The sequence below is a fragment of the Fukomys damarensis genome, unplaced genomic scaffold (genome assembly GCF_012274545.1).
Source record: "Fukomys damarensis isolate Sample0158 unplaced genomic scaffold, DMR_v1.0_HiC HiC_scaffold_23, whole genome shotgun sequence".
Taxonomy (NCBI): Eukaryota; Metazoa; Chordata; class Mammalia; order Rodentia; family Bathyergidae; genus Fukomys; species Fukomys damarensis.
Genome location: NW_022900935.1, coordinates 14,529,929 through 14,552,175, shown reverse-complemented (window position 1 = coordinate 14,552,175; position 22,247 = coordinate 14,529,929). Strand labels below are relative to the sequence as shown.

At 46.2% G+C, this 22,247-nt stretch overlaps 1 protein-coding gene across 4 annotated transcripts in view; it reads right to left on the bottom strand.

The window, feature by feature from the left end:
• The window catches only part of Phc2 (polyhomeotic homolog 2), a 100,699-nt gene that overhangs the window by 23,363 nt on the left and 55,089 nt on the right, over positions 1 to 22,247 (bottom strand). For 3 of the 4 annotated variants that reach the window (XM_010645209.3, XM_033767666.1, XM_010645210.3), the window contains exons 4-9: positions 21,767 to 21,844; positions 21,184 to 21,348; positions 19,264 to 19,350; positions 17,860 to 18,187; positions 4,446 to 4,852; positions 4,022 to 4,187 (exon numbers count right to left, since the gene is read on the bottom strand). In XM_010645209.3, coding sequence (XP_010643511.1) covers positions 4,022 to 4,187; positions 4,446 to 4,852; positions 17,860 to 18,187; positions 19,264 to 19,350; positions 21,184 to 21,348; positions 21,767 to 21,844 — 1,231 coding nt within the window. The remainder of the gene's footprint in view (positions 1 to 4,021; positions 4,188 to 4,445; positions 4,853 to 17,859; positions 18,188 to 19,263; positions 19,351 to 21,183; positions 21,349 to 21,766; positions 21,845 to 22,247) is intronic. The other variant, XM_010645211.3, reaches the window with a different exon arrangement.

The window sequence follows — 22,247 nt, the reverse complement described above, 5'->3', positions numbered from 1 at the left end:
TACCCAGCAGTTCCCAGGATCCGGCCTCGACTGTTCACTATCTGTGGGGCCTCAGAGGCAAGCATCTTAATAACGACCGCCAGTAATTGAGGGCTTAGTATGTCAGGGCCTAATGCACGCAGCCCCTCCCTTATTGCTTACAGTAACCTTCCAAGGAGTCATTCTCCCCACTGGGAAACAGGATCCGAGAGGTGAAGTAATGACAGAAGTGACCCAGTCATACCTCCATAAAGAGTGTAATCCCTGCCTGTTAGGTTTAATGAATGTGAGGGTTAACTGATCTACAAATTGCAGTGGCTGGCGCACAGTGGGAGCCCAATAAACGTTAGTTTTCTTCCCAAAACCCTGGTTTAACCTGAACTGTGTGTATGTGTGGGGTGCACACCTTCCTTCAGCGCCTAAGCTATGGGGGGTGTGACGACCTGACCCACAATTCTCATCCCAGTAGCTGCTGCACAGATCACAGTGAATTTCTCTACCCATTTTTGACCTCTTTCTAGTCCCAATATTTCCCCCATGCCTTTCTTAGTATTTACATTCTCGTTCTGTTTCTGTCTCTTCACCTGCTTTTCCCTTTCCAGTCTCATCTATTTCTACACTTTACATTTATTTCATTTTCCATGAACGTTTTACCACTTTTGTTTTCCCCCCATTCCTTTCTTTCCCCTTTACATTTTCTGAATTTTCAAGTCTTTTTCACTAATATTCACGTTTTCCCCTCTGCCTCTGTATTTCTTAAACTTAACAGTTTGTTTGATAAACATGGGATTGAATACTCAATTTCTCTCATCCCAAACATTCACACACTTTCCTGTCCTCCCACCCCAACTTCTGCTGGTCCTTCCTGGATTGGTCTTTCCCCAGCCTTGCATGTCAAGGTCCCATCCATCCTACAAGGTCCAGACTCAAGAACAGTGTGTTGGCAAACTTTTTCTGTAAGGGACCAGGGAGGAAATATCTTAGACTTTGCAGGCCACATGGTCTCAGTCCCAACCCGGGCCTTGGCCACGGACAGTATGTACGTGAATGTATGTGGCAGTGTTCTAAAAGAATTTCACTATGAACACTGAAATGTGTGTCTCAGTGTTCTGAGAGTCTCCTATGAAATAGTATTCTTTTGATTGTTAAAATTATTAGCTTTAAGGCTCTACAAACAATGGCAATATGATGGATGTGGACCTGGGGCTACAGTTTGTCAACCCTGCTATACAGCAATGCCAAGTCCTCCCTGAGGTCTACACTGATAATCTCTGCTTGGCAGTAAAATTTCCCTCTTTGTAACTTGTAAATCACTTCCCTAAAATCCTTCTGAGGCATTTATCACATTTTAGCTTTCATTTTCATTTTCTTCCTGTGTAATTTCCCAGCAGACCTTAAGCTCTTTGAAGGTGTGTACAGACCTTATTTCTCTGTGTATTGCCTCCTGTCCTACAGATGTCCAAAACAGAAGAGGCATTCAAACATACACAGAATGTATGCATATTTAAGTTGTGGGTATTTGGCCACTGTTTCCAGTGTGCAAGGCTTACTTCTCTCACAAGATAGATAGGACCTCAAGAGCAGGATGCTTGTTATGCGTTGACCACCTTGATTACATTTCAAAAAAGGTTTTTGGAGAGCATATGAACAAGATGGGAAAAGGTAGGTAAATGTCACTTCATTTAGGGGTTGTTAGATAATAAATACTTGAGCAAAGAATGTTATCTCCAGCAGCCTGGAGACAAGGCATGTGTCCTCAATCAGATCCTGTACAACCTTTCTATAAGCAAATTGGTAAAGACAAAGAAAACATACTGTGCAGTTTATGGGTGGCAACATTAAGCAGATGAGTTAGTAAAATGAATAACAGAATTCAGATATAAAAGATTCTTGCCCCACCACTTATTCTCTCTGTGCCTCAGTTTTTGCATCTTTAAAACTGGGATAAGAAAATTTCCTACCTCAGAGGCTACTCTCAGGATTAAATGAAGAAATCTATGGGGAGCCTGTCAGAGAGAATTCAGTAACGTTAGCTGTTAACTATTACTTATCACTAGTTAGGCTGGAACTTTGGAGTAAGTTCACAAGATAATATTTAGCAGATATAATTGTATTTTGATTCAAAATATAAATCATACAAAGTGAGAGACTGAAGAGACTTGGAAGATAAAGCAGTTCAAATAAAAAGCAACCTCAAAAACAAAACTAAACCTCTGGCATTCAGTCAATATTGTCCTCTGAACCAACAACGTTATTTGTGTGGTCAGAAGAATTAACGTGGGGCCCTGTGTAAGCGGCCTGATGAAGGACAGTGAGGAACCAGAGCCAGGGTATGTAACCTGGAACTCCTTCAAATTTCTGTTTTCTCTTCTGAATAATGGGGATAAAAATACAACTGTTACCTAGTACACAGTAGGTGTTTGAAAAATTTTAGTGCCTTCCTATGATTCCATATGGATCTAGAAAATAGTTCAACTCTTAACAGGCTTATGAAGATTAGTGGCCTTTTATTCTCAGCATTAATGTGATTTGGGGGGGTTATTGAACTTTCAGAGAATAATGGAAGGTAGAAGGTGGACAGACAAGCATGACCAGAATGATGGGAATGGAAGTCCTAATGTGCCATAAAGAAAAAATGAAAAGTCTCAGGCCTTTAGCCTGGAGATTCTCTCTTTTTAATGGGAAGGAGATGCCAGAGACATGACAAGTGTCTGCACTATATGTATGTATGTATGTATGTATGTATTACAGTGTATGTAATTCACAAGATGGAATCATGACCATTGAGGCCAAGATCCAGAGAAACAGTTATTGGCTTAATTTGAAGAGCAAATTTCTGATAAAGCAATTCCACAATGGAAGGAGCTGCTTGCTTGTCTTCCAGCCTTCCTTCCTTCCTTTTTCAGTGCCAGAGATTGAACCCAGGGTCTTATACATGCCAGGGTAGCTCACCTCCCAACCTCTGGGCTGCTTTTCAAAATGAGTCTCTTGTCATTGATGGTGTGCAAAGAGAGAATGGATGACCTCCTTCCCATTTTTAAATTTTTCTAGTGTCTTTCTCTACATTCTTTTCCTTTCTTTTTACTTCACTCCCTCCCCTATTCCTTATTGGACTTTATAAACTTTTTATCCCTCTTGTCCCAAAATATTTTTCTTCTCATTTCCAAACAAAACTCTTTTTCTCTTGCATCTCCTACTCCCCTCCCAGAACACACTTAGCATCATTACTGGAACTGCCTCCCTGAGTTGGCTGTAGCACAGAATGTCACTGAGAACTGGGCCAAGATTGCTACGCAAACTGGCAGTGAGGGAAGAAAGCAAATGGACTGCTGCAGAGGCCAGAAATACTGCAGTGTCTCTCTCATCAGGGTAGAGTGACCCAGCAGAGGCTCCTTAAACCCAGGCCATGGAGAAGAACCCTTGTAAATCACAGACAGACATATGAGGACCCGGGGCTGAGCAACTTCCCTCAAAGATGCTTTCTGCAAACTGAACTCACTTTAAATCCCCTTCTAACTCCCCCTAGGTATTCCCATTACATTTTATATATTGTAGCGCCTTGATTCCAATTTCAAGAATTCTCTCTTATACTAAATAAAGGCAAGATCTGTAACCACTGGGCCTCTCTGCTTCAACTCTCTACCTGGTACCTGTACATGCATATACATCTGGCATCAATGACATGTGGTATTCAGGATCTGGATCTAGAACTTTCAGCTCTCTTTTTTTTTCTACGCATTCACCCTTGTATCTTCTAGGTTCCTTGTCTTTCTCCCTGATTCATCTTCTTATTTCCCTTCCATTTCCAAATGCCCAGTATCCTTGTTGCCTCACTGGGCTTGCAATAGTTTACCCCCCCGCACACTTTTTTTTGGTACCAGGGATCAAACTCAGGACCATGCACTTGCAAAGCAGGCAGCAGAACCACTGAGCTAAATCCCGGTCCTGCCCTCCCATTCTTGACACCCAAGTACAAGGTGCTAGGGGATGGCAGGAAGGCTGACTTCCTCCCCTCCCCCAGGGCCCCAGCTATGCTTCATACCGTGAGCTGGGGACTGCTGGATGTTAGGGCTCTTGGGTACAGGCAGGCTACCAGGCATGGCAGTGACAATGGCTTGCTGGTGTGGTGATGGACAGGATCGAGTCTCAGGCACACTCTTCTCCCCAGGTACCACTTCTTTCCAGTCATCAGGGGCACAATGCTGAGGCTGTAGAGTGGGGCAGGACAGAGAGATCAGTCTGCTCTTACAATGACTGTATTCTTAGACCTATCTGTTTCCATGGAGCTTTTAGTAGCAGGCAAGGACCTTAAACTCAGTCATCCCCAAGTTAGGGACAGCCCTGTCTTCTTTGTTGGACTATCCAGACATGACTTCAACATTTAGCCTACCCAGAAAAACATTTGAATGGAGACTGAATCGTAGCTTCCTTGTGTGTTCTCTGCACCTTGGGGTCAGCTTACTCACCAATGGCGAAGCAGGCTGTAGTTGTAAGATGACAGCTGAGGTGTGCTGGAATCTGCGCTGAGGGGTGTGGGACATGTCCTCGGGATGTGCATTCTGAGGCCCAGGGTCAGGCGTGGAAGGGTGACACTGCTGACTGCTTATGGGCTTGTGTAGATGGGCAGCGGGACACTGGAGTGGCAGGGTGGGTGTAGCTGGGCCTAGTGGCATGGTGTGGGCTTCTGGGCTGGGCTGCAGGGCCACACTTGGGGGGACTGAGGCGAGCTGGGGTTGGGCCTGGGCTTGGGGTACAGGCCGTGGTGGTTGGGGCTGCTGCTGTAACTGCGGCTGCTGCTGGATCACAAAGTGGGGCTGCAGGTGCTTTGATGATGGCTGTGGGAGAAGCTGATGTGGCTGCAGCTGAGCATAAGCTGAAGGGGAAAGACCACGTTAGACAACACGGCTGGACTCATCTCCATGTCCACTGGCTGTGTACTTCCCTCCCACAGCCACACAAATGGCTTCCCAAACCCAAGCTCTCTTGCTTTCATTCCTTTCTTCTTCTTTTTTGGTACTGGGGATCGAACTCAGGACCTTGGGCTTGTGAGGCAGGTGTGATAGCACTGAGCTAAATTCCTGGCCCTCTGTCATCCCTTTCACTTTTCTCTGGGAACATGGCTTGGTCATGACGTGTCAGGCCCAAAACCCTCTCTCTTCTGGATCTCCTCCCACAGAAATAGTTGTGCCCAACACTGGGCTCTTTGGGCTGTCCCTCAAAGCTCAGCTCAGCACTCATCTCCTCTGGGAAGGCTTCTTCAACCTTTCCAGCTGTCCAGAGAAACGCTGGATTCCAAGGGAGCCAAGTTCTCTTTCTCTTTCACGTCCTTCTCTGTGCCTGTGGTACCTACCACCTCTCCTGTGTCCCTGCCTCCCCCACCAGCGGACACAGGAGGACCACTGCTTCCTTTTTAAATTTTCTTTTAAAATTTTACAAACTGTGGGATCTGGGACCAGCCATTTAACCTTTCTGGGCCTCAGTTTCCTAATCTGAAAGTTGGAAATACAGTTTCTGTTCAGAAAGTTGTTGCAAGATGAAATGAAGGGGGGAACCCTATGCAAATAAAATGAGAAAAATGACATAATGTGCATAGAACAATGCTTGGTATCTGTCATGCACATACATTTCTAACTATAATTATAGATACTATTTCAGTCTTAGTTTAGGCTCTCAAAGTATCTTGGGATTACCTCTGTCATGATGATGTTTATGGTAGTAGGCTATACTAGATCATGAATCCCTGTAATTGGAAGCTCCAGTGTATGTTTTCACCCAGAATCTAGCATCGTGCCTGACAGTAGATTGTTTTATTTACAAGACAGACTTATTATCTTGATGTGGAATTTTTTTTGTTCTCATGTGTTCTTGCTGTGTTGCTAATTTTTCTTTCCTCCATTTTAATCTGGCTGACTCTCTGAAGTAGGACAATTTTTTTTAGAGCAATCCCTCTGCATCTAGTTCCTGCTTTAGGCATAGTATGGTTTGAGGAAGTTCATCCCAGGCATTGCTTTTCCTCATGCAAATCCCTGCCTGAAGTCATGCAGGCCAGCTCAGGATAAGGGGCAGCTCTACTGAATCTGTCCTGTCTAAAGCTGCCCCCAGAGATTCTCACAGCTAGAGAGCCATAGAAGGAGACCATGCCCTGCAGATGCACAGAGGGCCACAGCTGGAAACTCCCAGATGGATTTGTACAACTCCTCTCACAGGAAGGATAAAGGCCAATTCTGGGTTTCAAACTAACATTAAAAAAAAATCTTGTGATGTTACAAGTACTTAGATCTCAAACTGAGTTAGAAGAGGTAGCTTCTTTCTTAAATTTTAGGGCTGGGGATTTAGCTCAGTGGTTCTGCTGCCTGCCTTGCAAGAGCAAAGACCAAAAAAAAAAAAAACTTTCTTAAATTTTATTATTCCATGTAAGTTATAACATGGAAATCCAAGTAGGATGACAGCAGGAATGGAAAGGAAAGAAAAGAAACAAGAATCATTACAAAGGAAAAGCACAATGGTTCTTGGTGGATGGCTGCTGGAGTCAGACACAGAGGGAACCTGGGAGGCCCACAGAATTTTAGTCTAGATGGCACTCAAAATGGAATTGAAAAACCTGAATAATCAATATGGTTTTGGAGAAGATGTGTTTGGTCTCAAGTGTTTATAAAACCTCAGTAGAAACTGCCATCAGGGAATTATAAATTTTCCCTGATCCCAGTCTAAGCCCTGTCTCCTGGGAGAGCTGGGAGAGTCACAAGCTGTAAAGACTGTTCATCAGTCAAACTTGCTGAGTATGATGGCCCATGCCTATAATCCCAGCACTCTGGAAGGCTAAGGCAGGAGGATCATAAGTTCAAACCCAGCCTGGACAATTTAGTGATTTATCGAGACCCTGTCTCAAAATAAAACATTAAAGGGGTGGGGCTGGGGATATAGCTCAGTACAAAGGCCTTGGGTTCAATCCCCAGTACTGTAAAAAATCAAAACAAATTAGGCAAATTTAACAATCAGGAGGCTCCTCTTCCATCTCCTCTTCCTCATCCTGGTCTTCCTCCTTGTCCATTTTCTTTTAATGATACAGGAGATTGAACTCAGGGATCAGTGAGTTATATTTTCATCCTTTTTTATTTTTTATTTTGGAGACATGTTCTTGCTAAATTGCCCAGGTTGGCCTTCAACTTGTGATCCTCCTGCTTCAGCCTACCAAACAGCTGTGATTATACGTGTGCCTCACCATGCCCAGCAATAATCAGGAATTTTTAAGACAACTCTTGATATGGCACCTAAGAGATGCTCCAGATGCCGTCCATCACTCTGCTAGGCTCTAGCAGCCCCAGTGATTTGTGAGTGATGGACCTATCACTGGAAATGCAGCTCTGGACACAATCCTGCCCGGGGCAGTCCATCTGAGGTGAGAGCTGGAGGTGTTCCAGGCAAGGAAGCTGGGAGAATCAAAGGCATGTTCCACTGCCTGCTGACTGTGTGGCCTGAGACAAGGGTTCTTTCCTTTCCTTTTCCTCTTTCCTTCCTTACTTCCTTCCTCTCTCCCTCTCTTTCTTTTCTTCCTTCTTTTGTCCTGGGGATCGAACTCTGGTCCTTGAGATTGTAAGGCAGGCAGTGGCACCACTGAGCTAAATCCTCGGCCCGAGGGCATCTTTCTTATCAGAGCTAAAGATTTTTTTCAGTGAAAGAAGAGATCTGGGTTAGGGGATTACACATTACAACTTGAAGGGTTGCCTATACTACGAAAATAGTTTTAAAATTGGGCTTTATAAGGTGGTTCTACATTTACAGAGCATAAAGAGTGCAGTTAGGGGATAATACACATTTGTTTTACCAACTGCTATAGTTTGAATCTCTAGCTAGTGTGTTAAAGGGTTGGTCCACAGGATGGTGCTACAGGGAGGTGGTGGAACATCTGAGCCTCATGAGCAGTCTTTAGATCACTAGAGGCATGCCCTTGAAGGGTACTGTATAACCTTTACCCACCCCTCACTCTCTTTTGTTTTCTAGCCATGAGGTGAATGATGTTGCTATATCATACGCTTCTGCCATGATATGGATCCCAAAAGGACAATCAATCATGACCTGGAACCTCCAAAACTATGAGCCAACATAAATCTTTTCTACATTGATTATCTCAGGTATTTGCTATAGCTGTGGAAAGCTGACAAACACACCAAAAGACTGAGAAGAGAGCTGCTGGTCTCCTAGCTGCCTATTCCTGCTTTCTCTCCTATCTGTTGCTTTTCCCCACTTGTGCTGCTCATGGAAAATGGGAGGCAATTATTTTAGGCCAAATGATGCCACTAAATATCCAACCTGGAAATAAAGCTCATAAGGCTTAAGTAAGTTCATAGATCAACCACTCAAAGGTTTTTCGGGAGTGCACATCATTAACCTTTTGAGGTTAATGAAAAACAAAGACCAGGATTTAACCTCAGTATTATCCTAGGTCAAAAAATCCTTTTGTTTAGAGTAGCAATGATTTTCTAAGTGATTTTCCTGATTTTAGTTTCTTCCTGCTGTAATCCATCTTATAGAGTGCAAATTAATCTTCCCAGTGCACAAATCTGACCTCTGATAGAAAGCCATCAGGGTTTATTCTCCTTCAACTACAGTTTTCCAAAGCCACTGGCACTTGAGATCTCTGTAGAATGGAAACTAACATTTTAATATTTATTTCTTTGACCCAAGTAATTTTTAGCATGCCCTGTCCAGAACTTATGCCCTTTTCATATTGGCTAGAGGGCCACAAATCAAATTCTAGGTATCCTTCCTTGACCATACAGCCGACAGGACTCTTCCTTTCTCTGAACTGCCTGTGAGTTTTCTCTGCTTTGCACTGCCTTCAGAGATGCAGTGTGCTGGGCAGTAGGTGTGAACTCTAGAGTCAAAGTGCTTGGATGTAACTATTAGCTCTGCTGCTTACCAGCTGTGGGACCTGGGTAGGTTACCTGACCTTAGTGTCATCTTTTAAATGGGGATAAGGATATCTGTCTTATAGTTATTTCAGTAGATGAATAATCTCCTTTTATAGGCTGAATTATGTAATTCATTTGTTTTCCTCCAAGATACCTTGAACTTAGTAGATAGATGCTTAATCAGTCCTGCTGAATAAATGAATGACAACACTTGATTTGTGGGACATGTGTGTTCTGCAAAACTGGTTCTCTTCAGGGTCAAAACTTAGGTAAAATAGGTATAATCCCATAGACCACTTGGGTCTTGCCACCAGTCTGTCTTACTGCCATTCCAATCTTTGTATACAGTCTTCTTGTAACTGATCTACTTACTGTACCATAGTGCTTCCTGTCCTCCTGCCCTTTAGGTCTGTTCAGTGCTTCAGCTTTCTGGAATCCTTCCTTCTGCTTTAGCAATCTAAGTTTAAGGATCATTGGCCCAGGCTCAATTTCTGTGGTCTCCCAGTTAGCCTTAACTCACAATTGTGGGTTTTTCCTTGGAGTTCCTGCATGCTTTGTGGGCTTGATTCATTTGTCACTTAACACACCCTCTATTACACATGTATTTCATTGATTCTTAAAAATTATTCCTCCCATTTTAGCATCTTTGGAATTGGGATGCATATTACAGTTATGTCAGATTAATTGGAAGGGTTTATTTTTCTTAGAGTTAAACTAATGGTACATTTTATAATCAAAGATGTCTTAGGTTAAAATAAATGGTAATATTTATTTTTATGTACATGCCATCTTTTCAGGAAGACTATATGCTTTTTGAGTCAAAGACATGTCTTATTATTTTTTTTAAATTGATGTAAGTATTCTTTTTTTTTTTTTTTTTTGGTTAAAAAAAAGGGGATTGAACTTGGGACCTTGCACTTTCAAAGAAGGCGGTGGTAACATTGAACTAAATCCCCAGCCCCTACTATTTTTAATTGAAAAGGTGTGCTTTAATTTAAAGGTATGCTTCTTTTACCCTCTGCATTGTCCAACATGATACTCTTCTTGTTTATAGATGCTCAGCAAATGTCTGCTGGTGATCATGGTAAGATCAATTAATTTGCTCCCTCTTCAAGCTTTATGTGAGGGTGGGGAAGGAGAACATTCCTTCCATGATAGGAAACCATGATACCAGAAGAGGTCATGTCTCTCCCCCTAGAGCTAAGATGGGCATAGAAATCTCTCTGAACCTTTGTTATTTCTTCCTGAGGACAAGTATCTACACCCCCACCCCCACCCCCACCCCCAGTTCTCTGTCCTACTGGTAAGTTTCTTGAAGCAATGGCTTCAAGAAACACAAGGAGCTGGGCATGATGGAGCACGCCTGTAATCCCAGCTCTCAGGAGGTTGAGGCAGGAGGATCGCTGTGAGTTCGAGACCCGCCTGGGCTACATAGTGAGTTCCAGGTCAGTCTCAAGTACATAGTGAGACCCTAACCAAAACCAAAAAAAAACCAAAAAAAAAAAAAAAAAAAAAAACCACACAAGGAGTTGGTTTCATGAGTCCTCAGGGGCAGTTCTGGAAGGTTTGGATCAACTCTGTCTGTAAGCACGGAAGGGCAGGTCCAGGGCATCTGCAAACTAGCACCTAATTCAAAGGAGAGACTGCAGGCAATTCTCAACTTTCTGGCTGGTGCCCTAACCTTGAACTGTCTCCTTAGAACCTGGAAAGGCAAGTTCACTCATTGCTTTCAAACAAGTTTGCTGATAGCAACAAGAGGATTTAAGGTCTTCCAGGCAGCGGGGCTGAATATGAGAGATCACTGGCATGCCCATTTTCTGTACCCTCTGCCAGAATTTATCAAAAATATTTGTAATTTTCTATTGTTTCAAGGCTTTGTGTATGCTGGAAACAGTCCTCTGTCCCCAAAATGCTGGAATTTTTGCCCAGAAATATATGAGAATTACAAACATCCTCAGGCCTGCTAATGCTCTTATTTTCTAGGAGTCCATATAATTGATTGTAGTTTGGAGTTAACTAGGTGAGGGAGGATGCTTGTGGAAAAGGAATGGCATATCTTTTTACTAACCACTACTTTTTGAGATTTAGCAAGTTAAGTATATATGCAACCATCACTCAACAAACATTTACTAAGTAGCTATTAGAGGTCACCTACTATGCTTGGTGCTGGCTAAAACATGTCCTGTCCCTAGAATAGAGACAGATGGTAGACAGAGACTCTTAGCATAATTCTGCAAATGCTATGATCAGAGATAAGCACAGAATATTGAGAACACAGAAAGAGAGGATTCAGCTTTGGAAGAAGGGCAGATAAAGCTTCTCAGGGGAAGTGCTTAACATGATTCAGAGTTAGAAGGATGACAAAAGAAACAGCGAATGGGGAGACTCAGAAGCATGAAAACACTTCTGCATTCCAGGACCTACAGAGCATCCTGTGTAGCTGCAGCCCAGGGTGTCTGCAGGAAAGAAGCCAGAAGTGGAGGTATTTTTAGGTTGGGTCTAAGGTGTAAAGTGCATTCAAGAGGCTGCTCATCTCCAAAGATGTTTCGTGTGACCAGGCTTCAGGGGTGACTGATTTTGAAGCTGACTAGAGGCCAGAGTGCCACACACACAGAAATGGTCCAGGACATTCTTTACAGGAAGACTAAGGCAAGCCACACGAATTTTCCATGACGCATTTCCCCTGGGCTTAGGCTCAGGAGGAGTTTGAGATGGGAAAGAGAGCTAAGGCGGGTAAGAGGAAACCAGGTTATGAAAACAAGCTTGCCAACCTCTGGGCATTCTATGCGGTCCATGTAAGACTTAATATCTTTGGGCCTGCTTGGCAGCCATCTGAGAAACTGGCAAATCTCCTGTATATGCAGGATTCCTTGTTAAGCAGCCTGGAACATTAAAAAAGAAATTAGTATCTGCATCCCTGCCCTGCCTTGCCCTCGGCAGAAGGATGGCAAGATAGTGAAGTAGCTGCGAGCATGGGTTTAAGAGTCAGACAGACCTCGGTTTGAGTTTGGCTCTACTAATGATAGGCTGTGCAACCTTAGACAAATTGCTTCACCTCTCTGGATCCTGACCTCCTGTTCTGAAAATGGTAGTACATATCATATAAGGTAGTTGTTAGTATCAAATGGCACTGCCTGGTACCTAGCAGATGCTCAGAAAATTGTAGCTTTTCTTAAAATTCTGCCTGATGTTTGTTTCTTTGAACTTCCCAAATAATTTTCTATAATTTGAATCTCATTTATTCAATCAGGCAGTGTCCCCACTATACTGTACAAGGAAGAACTTTTGAGGTGACTTTCATGATCAGAAGGATGAAGGAAAATTGACTTCATTTGATAGATGAGTCATGGTGCCTTGCATATGACAAATGCTCCAACTGCTGATGGCTGCGTGAATTATGTGCCCGCAGCAGGCACAAATGAATGCAGCAAGCCTATAAATATGAGTTGCAAACTGTTGAGGATTTTGCAGGTAATCTTGGAGGAACAGACAGTGAGAAGGGTGTGTCCTGGCAGAAGGTAGGGAGGCAAAAGATCTATGACAGGTCAAGCCACACTCAAAGGGATAGGAGTGGGAGAAGAAACAAAAGCATATTTGCTTGGCTGAAACATACGGTCCGTGTGAAGACTCCATAGCAACCAGGCTGGTGTTATGCACAGTGTGGGGAGGGCATTGCAGACCCCAGGCAAAGAGCCAGTCCATCAGTAGCATCCACATGCCACTTAGGGGGCCCTTACTATGGACCAGACACTCCAACTGGTCAGGCGGGAATACAGATACAGTGAGAGTTTCTAAACATGAAAGAAATCTACAGTCCTTGAGAAAGATCTTTGTAATGGCTGTGAGTAGGATGTCCTGGAGATCAATTAAGTCTCATCTCATCTTGCTCAGCTTGCCTTGAGCAAAGCAGGAAGCCAGTACAGAGGATGTCTTATCAGACCCTGGTCATCACCTGCTGATAAGCTGGGTGGTGACAGATGGTGGGAACAGGGAGGGAAATAGAAAGAAAGTCTATCATGACTCTCTCTGGGCTGGTTACTCTGGAAGGCTTTCTATTCATCTTTCTGGCCTATGAGAAATATGACCACCTCTGTTTTATACATGAGAAAACTAAGGTTTACAGAGATTAAGCAACCTAATCACGATCATTAAACTTTAACGAAACTGGTCTGAAACCAGGTTGAATGCCGAAGCCCCTTCTTTTCCTGCTATAATACTTTGCCTAGCCTCTAGGGAAGGAAAATGAAGTCAAAGTGCCCCTGAACTTGTGAGCCTGGGTTCTAAGAAGACCTCATGACTGTGGACAGTGATAAGAACCTGGGAAAGAGGACCTTTCTGTAAAGGAAAACTTCAGGATTTCTATTTTGTTCATGAATTCTCCAAATGAAAGAGAAATCCTGCAGACAGTGGAGATCTATGGGGAAAGGGGATGTGGGCAGGGATAGTTGCATACTGAGAAGCCATTGGCAGACAGGTGGTAGGTGTCTGAGAGGTGGGAACAGACAAGCTCTTCTAAGGTTGAAACACAGAGGGGTAGAGACAGGAGAACCAGTGCCAATGGCAATGAGTCTTGGAAAAAGGCATGAGGAACAGGTCCCACCTGCTGCATATATGGTCACACGTGCAGGTGGCCATTCCAGCCTCAGGTGCTTCTCAGTGCTGCTGAGACAGTTCTGTTCCACTGACTCATTTTTCAGAGCACAACTCAATTTCCACAACCTCTATTAGAATTTCAGCTCTTATTCACCTGTGGAACCCCATAGTGCTTAACAGCATGGCTAGCACAGAACAGGTGCTAAATGGGTATTTGTTGACCCGAACTGATCAAAGAAACAAAAACTTTGAAGATGGTGGCTACTTATTCCTTCTGAGCCATACCTTCTCCATTTGTGCAACAGAATTAAATGAGATATGTAGGTAAGGCTGTTAGAACATTATCTGGAACATGGTTGTTCATTACATGGTAATTATTATTATCAGCTGGCAGAAACCAGGGACGTAGTAAAATAGAAACCTAAGAAGGAAAGCCGAACAATTTCAAGACCCATTGTGTACCACAGTCAGCTTTCTCTCTGATACAACATACATACGCACACACGAACATACACACACGTGCACACACACACACACACACACACACACACACAGGGACACACAGTAAAGGATGTTCAACACAATATAAAACTCTTCCTAGGCTGGGGAAGTGGTTCTGCTGCCTACTTCGCAAGCGCAAGGTCCCAAGTTTGATCCCTGCTACCAAAAACAAAACAAAACACCAAAACCTCTTCTACTGAGTTTTTCCTCCTCTGAATATAAGGATAGACCCTATAGTAATCTAACTTTGGTCCTACAGCGGATAGTTGAAATGACCTTTGTGGCTGGCATCATGATTTTAACATCAAAGTGGATGGGAATTTTGATTGCCAGCTAGTTAACAGGCGTACCTGTATGCTTTGCTATTTAGTGGATTCTCTAAGTAAAAAGTGTGCCTGCCCCACAGTTTGGTGGCTGCAGCTGCTTGAGGAGGGAAATATGATATCCAAAAATCCTAGAACCAGCAAGCATCACAGTGTCCAGCCTATCACAGACAGAAACCTCTGCTCCCTGACACAAAATGTCCTCTGTGATAAAAACAAAGCAGCTATGTGGCAGGCCTGCCCAACAGAACTTTCTTTTCAGCTGAGACCCAAGGCAGGTTGAAGATACCAAACAAAGAACTGGCATCTGGAGGCATGGCTGGGTGAACGGGCACAGGATTTTCAATGACCCAACAGCACCCTTTTATCACAGCATCCCCCTCCCGGTCAGCAACTTTCTCCTCACCTTTGGGCCTGAGTGTGTACCCAAAGCCTGGAGTTTATCGTCTAGAATGAGGACTCCAAGAACCAAGCCTCCTAGCTGGAGCTGGGGCCTAGCTCCCTTGGGACTTGGCTTCCCTGGAGATCAGGCCCAGGGGACCCTTGCTGCCTGCCACTCTTCTGCCCTCGGTGGTCTCACCCTCCTATCACTGAAGAGGGCAAGGCCAGCCCTTTTGCTTTCCTCTCCAAAGCCCAACCTCTTAGGTTCTGCTGGCCTCCCCTGCTCCCCTCCCCCACACCCACCCCCTTTCAGGCCATAAGGGACCTTTTCTATTTGCAGAGCCTTAAGAAGCTGGTTGCCAAGGTGACAGGAGCAGGAACAGCAGGGAGCTTGCCATGGGGGAGGGGCTTTGCCCCCAAACAGCTGTCAGTGGGAGCAGTCCCAGCTGGGACTAGAGGGTTTGCCTCTCTGGGAGGAAATACCCCCAGGAGGACACATTCCTCTTGGCTACACTGTGCCCCAGCCTGACTCCCAGCCACCTTCCCTACCATCAAGAGGCTCCACTGGCTACTTTCCCTGGGGGCAGGCAGCCAGCTCAAAAAATGCTCTGATAACAAACAAAACATGCGCAGTACTCTGCATCTAGCTCTCTCGCTCACATGTACAAGCATGCTCTTTGCTCTGGCTCCCGTTCTCCCCAGCTCATTCAGAGTGGGCTGGCTGGGCAGGAGGCCAGAAGTCACCTCTGCCTGGGGAGCTGTGGAGCCCAAGACAGGTGCTGCTCCAGGCTGCCGCCCACCAAGAAATAAGAATAATTCCAGAGGCCCCGAGAAGACCTACTGCTCCTAAGCCTCCCCCAGCTGCCTTCTATTTGGAAGGTGGGAGTGGGGGAGTGGAACTAAGGGCTTACAGGGAAGAAGCAGGGAGAAAAAAGAAGAATAGAATGGACAGTGGGAGGCAGGAACAATGCAGGGTGCACTGATCTGTGTCTCTGGGCTGAGGGTCTTTGTAGTTTTCAGCTCACCGCTGCTCTATAGAAAGTTCTGTGGGGCCACTGGTCTCTGTTTTGCATTACAGCCACATAATGTTAGTATCAGCACGCACTTAGGCCACTGATCTCAGCTCAAAAGGAGAGAGCCCACTACCTGCCTCTGCAAATCTGAAACTGCCTGAGCATCCCCAGGCTCAACTTTGGGTCAGGAACTGGAAAGGCCAAGAAGGTCCCAAATCACAAAAAAATGTGAGAGGCAACCTGGCTTGATGATTTAAGGGCATAGAAGCTGACTCTGGCAGAAGTGGGGCTGGGTCCCACTTATGCTGCTTACTACTTTGGTGACTTCCCAGGCTTTCTGTGTTAAGTGCTCAGGGAACCTCCACGAGTCTGAGTTTCCTCGTATGTTTTACAGAGCTCTACCGGGAGATGGGAGAAGTGGCCTGGATGAAGTGCCTAGCATGGTAGCTGGCGCGTGACGATACTCCAGAGATGCTTCACGGCCATGGTGGCCCAAGGACAGCTTTTGCATAGTCCTCCGAATTTGGGGCCTGGCTTAAATTGAGAGAGAAGCTACGTTTTGGCCAGTCAGGAATGGAGTTCTCAGGAAGTCCTGGGTCCTGATGTTGGGGGTTAGATGAAAACATAGAGGCAGTGTGGCCTCGAGGTCTTGGATCTAGCCCAAGCTGTATCAATACGCTATGAGATCCCTGAGTCTTCATCCTCTAAACCTCAGTTTCTTCTTCCATAAAAGGAAGAGGCTGGGCCAATCTCTGCAGAAAGCAGTGCCGGAGAGTGAGAAACTTTGAACCACAAGGCCGCTGAAGGAGGGGTCTGCCTCAGCTCAGCAGTGACCACAGGCCCTTTGTGATTTCTAAAACCTCACAAAGATGAACAAATGACTTCAGCATGGTTTCTTTCCATCTAAGTGATATGTGCTCTACTTGTGTTTCCTCTCTGTCCGGGATGCTTTTTCTACTTTGTCTGCCAGGTTTTTGCTCACCCTTCAGGACTCAGGTGCCAACCCCTATGAGGGACGGCATCTTTGTTGCAGCCTGCCTGGCAGTGAGCTGACCTTACTGTACCTAAAGCAGGGTTAGGAAACTGAAGACATTTGCTCATATACCTGGCTCCCTCCCTTTGCCTCTGTATTCTTTCAGGTAATAAATCACAGTTTGGCCATCTTGGTATTAATCTAATGACAAGCATATAGTAGGTTCTCAAGAAAACAATAAAACCAAACAAAAACCAGTTAGATTGGACTGTAAAATGGTCTGGATGAAGACATAAGGTAAGTGGTTTTCTCAGAGCTGGAACTGGAGTGATTTTTCTCTTTAATACCAAGCCATATGGTCCACCACTATATTTATTTCTGTGGTATTATGGTTTGGTCTTATTTCCTAGACTGATAAATCTGGCTTCTAGGGCTCTTGGCACATTTTCCCATTAAATGTTGCTTATAACAGGCAGTTCTGGGAAAAGCTTAGCAGGCAGGGAAAGGAGTCTAGCCAGGGAGTACTGATTCATCCCCTTTGCAGAATCTGCCTCACAAGTAATTGGCTGGGTTTTTTGTTTTTTTTTTTTTCATCTTCTGGATTTACTCTCAAGTGTCCCTTCACTGCAGTGCAGTTCCTGGCTAGGTGGTTCCTCTGCTCCTGCAGTGCTCAGAGATTAGCCCATAGCATAGCACTGATCACACTGTGCTACCCTGTACCCATCTGTCTCCCATTTAGACTGTACCCTCCTTATCTCACTGACCTCTACACATCCAGAACTGGCAACATGACTGGGAAGTGTTCACCTATACATGCCTATGGAATGACGAGAAAATAAACTTCGATTTCCCCATCTCCCTGTGTGGTTCTTACTTGTTTTTGGCTGGTTCCTATCCTTTTCCCTGAATTTCAAAATAATCCACTGCCAACCTCCACCGATTCAGGGTTGTGCTCCAAGATTCATCACTCTGCTACCATGCAGAAGGACTTGTTTGTTCTGTCCCTGTGGCTTTCTTAAAGTTACACTCAAAGCATTTAAAAGAATCCAGAGCTGACACGCACCTCAAGATTGGGAGAAGGAGAGGAACATGTGGCTGGAATCTTAGCACAACCATGAGAAAAGGAAGGCTTGGAAGCTTCCTCCTGACTCAGAGTCCAGGTTCCTTCTTTCCAGGGCCCTTACCTGGTGCAATGAGGGGGTGGGTGGCCACAGCAGGAACTGTCCGGCCGAGGCCAGCCCGGCCCTCCATGTTCCCTGGCAGGCTGCTGTTGCCATCTCCTTTCTTGAGTGGCTCCATCACACTGTCAGCCATGCCAGCCTTGGCACCTGCAGGGGAGCCCTGAGCAGTGTTTCTGCCCTGTGATGGGGTAGGCAGAGGCTGGCTACTGCCCAGTGTGGGTTTCAGGGCCAAGCTGGGCAGGACAGGCTGAGTGGGGATAGGGCCCGAGGCTGCTGCAGTTGGTGTCTGCTGTGTTCGGAGGGTCAGGTTCTGTACCTGGAAGAGAGGGTTCTGTGGGAGTCCAGAGAATGTGGGTAGGCATAATGCCAACACATAACTAAGAAAAGAAGTTTGCGATGGATTCAGGAGTGTCCTGAGCATGACAGTGGGTTGTAAAATTGAGAGGGGGCAGAACACCAGACAGAGACAGAGAGGCTGAAAGAGGAACCAGGAGCAGATGGAGTATCTAAAGAGGACAAAAAAGATCACTCATGATTGGGTCTACCAACAGAAGGAACTGAATTCTGACATGTGACTGCTGTCCAGGCTGGGGCCGGCAAAGGCAGGGAGGCCAGGCTCCTCACTGCTGCTAGCCTCTTTCCTCCCCCAAGCTATCAGAATTGGATGGATACACCGAGAAATAGCATGGGGCTTTCCATGCTGTAAAAGCCAGGGGAAAAAGTGAAAGTTAATTAATTAGCACGGTCACCAGGCAAAGGATTATCTTCTCCTTAGAATAAGGTAAACCCTAGGGCTTTATAAGACACCTGGCATACTTATTCAGCCTGGTCCCTGGCGCCCTCTGCTGGACATGTGGGCCCTGTGTCAGCTTCTCACAGCCTTGCTACCCAGTCCTCCAGTTCTGGCTCCATTTTGGAGATGGAGTAGGGAGATGGGAATGAGAAATTCTTTCCCAGCAGCCCACAGGATCTTCACCACGATGGTGGCATCCGTGTGCTCCCAGCAGAAGGAGGTAAGGTATCCAGGACACATCCTTATTTTCTCTTCTGTGCTGTTTTCTCCAATTTCTAGCAGTGCTGGCATATATAACCAGAGTGGGAATTTCCATTCTCAAAGCAGCGACAAAAAAAGCAAGTTATCCCAGAGATGAGAGGGCAATGTAAAGTACTAAAGCCTCAGAATGCTGTCCTCTATTCCTAACTATGCTTGAGAAGAAAACAGAGTCAAGGAGGGCTGAGGCCATCTGGATGGGAATCAAAGAGCAAGTCTGGGAGCATCTGCTTCCCTAACAGAATCCAATCTTTCCAAAGACTCAATGCTCCTCCAGAGCCGCCCATCCCCAGCATCCATCCTACCCTTCTACAGAGTTGCCCACCCCTACCCTCCCACAAGCATGGGATCCTCACCTGGGCAGGGGTTGGGGGCCGGGCGGGGGAGCCAGTGCCGAGCTCAGGCTGCACAGTAGCGACGGTGGCCGTGGGCGTGAAGATGAGCTGAGGGGACAAAGGAACAGTGCCGCCTAGGCTCCTAGCTACCTATACCAGGTTACCTGGCTGGGCCCGGAATCACAGGCAATGAGGTGCCGTTTACCTGCTCAACATGAGCTCAGCCACAGGATGGAACAGTTTAGCCAAGGTAGACATGAGGATGGCTAGGGACATCCTCAATAAAAACAGGAGGCAAGACAGGGTAGGAGTCCTAAAGGACCGCTTGAATGTCTCAAGAGGCTTGAATCATGCTGACCCAGGCTGGGCAGTTACGGTGTGGGGTCTCGGAGGCTATTCTGGGGCTTCAGAGTCTTGTGCAGGGTTTATCCTGGAGGGAACCAATATTCCTGGGACATGCTGAAGCCATTCTTTTCTCAGAGTCCTGGCAAGCAGAGACCTTGGGAAGATGCCTGAGGATTATTTCCCACGTCTAAAGTACCCTGACTCCAGGACTAGGTTGGAACAAGACTCTCATACAGAAGCATTTAGATCAGATGTATGCTTTTGATCATTTTCTGTTCAGGTTTTTACTCAGGGACCTAAAGGCAGCAATGTCAGAAGAAACAGACAGTCTGGATCTGTGGAAGTATCTCAGTCTCAGCTGGAGGGGCATAGGCTATTGATGTTGCTTGCTTGGCACCTCCACCTGCAGGTGGGTCTAGCTCTGTGTCTGTGTGGGTAAACTAGTGCCAGGGTGCTTTCCCTGCAGCTCTGTGACAATGCCTTTGGGAGTGCCCCTCTGTGTGTATGTCCTGATTTTGAGGGGCAGCAGGCAGATGTCAGACCTCAGTGGGGGTGCTGGGTGAGATGTGACAATGACTAGAGTGAAGGAGAAGGCAGGTTTGGGTAGGGTCATTATGGCTGGCAGTTTGCTGGGGAAGTGGAAGTCTATTTCTCGCTGTGTGTCTAAGAGGTATTTTCCAGGAATGGAGATGTGCCTCAACTGATGAACTCCAAACCATGAACACAGGCATGGGAACAGGACTGGAAAAGCTACAGCTGTCAAGTTCTGGCCATAAGAGAAAAGGAGGGGCAGGACTACACTGTCTTCAGGACAGTGTGACATGGAGCCACAGGGAAATCTCTTCAGCATGGGAGGTATGAGATATGACTCTGTGCTTGGAATCTAACACAGTAACACTGTATGTGTTTCTGCCTCCTAGGGAAAATGTTGCTGTTGTCCCAGGAAATTCTCCGGAATCTTAGAGGGCCCTTCTCTCCCCTCAGGCACAGGTGCAAAGAAGAAATTCCAGGCATGATGTTGAGATGTATACTAATGTATTCTGCCCAGATCAGCTCCCCTGTCCCTTAGTAGAAGGGGGTCCAGCAGGGAGGGCAGCAGTGGCTGCAATAGCAGCAATAGCAGCTAGCTAGAAGCTTACCCTCTTGGGCTACAATGTACCTTTGGCCTCCGAGTTAGAGGTGGCCAGTCCTTAAAGGATTGCCACGAGGGGATAATCCTGTTTCTGTGGAGCATTTGATGTCTCTACATCTGCTCATCTTACAGTCTGAGTGCTGAGGACCATCTGGGCATGGAGCCCTGCAATGTCTACTCTAATTGGTTCTGAAGAGCAGTTTCTGATACTTGGTTTCACTCCAGGGGAAGAAGGAAGGGTGACATCCTGGGTGACTGTCTCAGCTTAGAACCCATCCTTCCTTGAGTCACAGAGCTTACAAAACCATGGCCCACTCAGCCTTCCAGGCCCACCCTTCTTTATTCTACCCTCTTTTTCTTGCCCCCAACCTCTAGCGCTCCACCCTCCTTCTTTAGTCACCTAGCTCGCAACTTCTCTTTGTCCTCCCAGCTCCAGAGCCAAGACCCAGGCTGTGAGTACTTACCATCTGTGCCCTGAGATACATCTGTGCTTGGCTTGCAGTCAGGGCTGGAGAAGATGTGTTGCCCAAGAGCACAGCCTGCTGGGCAAGGCCTGAGGCTGTGGCCGAATTGACACTCTGGGCCCGGTTGATGAGCTGGGCTGCTGCTGGGGAGGCTGCCAGGTTGATCTGGTGAGAGAGACATGTGAAGTAGAAAACAGGAAGTTCTAGGGGTGAACTGTGTCCTTCTCATCTACTTACTACCCTTCCTGCTCTTCTGCCCCCTGGACTGAGAGTCTCCCTTAGGACCATCGCTGGTGCTTGAGCCTGGGAGTTTCCCCCTGGCCTAGCCGCAGAGAGCACTTGATGTTGAGAGAACTGAGGTAACGACAGAGCCTCGACAGTGGGAAGATGACAGGGTGTTAATACAAGGGTTAGAAAGAGACCACACATTTTCCCCTCTTTGCAAGAGCAACAGATGCCAACCATGATCCCATGTGGCGAAGGATTCCTCACAACTGGGTCTAGAAACTCATAAGCGTTTTAGGCAAGGAGGAAGGAGCTGGTCCAGAGCGGTGGACTCTGCTTGCTACCCTACCCTACTCACCGAAGATGACTGGGCTGGGGCCTGTGCAGACACACTGCTGCCAGAAGTACTCGCTTGTCTGTTGGCCACCAGGCTTGCCTGGAAAAGAACAAACTATAGGAGTATCTCACTCTCTAGCCCCATTCTTCCAAGTCACTCATTCTTGAGCCTTTATCTTCCAAGGAGTACCTGGGACCATGGTGAAGACAGCAGGCTCTGGAGCACAGTCCCACCTGCCTCATTCACGTGGCCTTGAGCAAAAGCCCAGTTGTGCCTACCTTGAAGGGTTGCTGAGAAGACTGAACTGAGCCTGATTCTGAGCGCTCTGACTGCCAGCCATTACTGCTGCTCAGCATTCCCAGCTCTCCCCAGTGCTCCCCCACCCACTTGACCTGAACGCCTGGCCTGCCCTTCTGCTCTGGCCAGCTTCTTTTCATCCTTTGAACATCCCTGACCACTCAAAGCAGTGGCATCCTCTGTCCCTCGTTCATGGCAGTCTCTT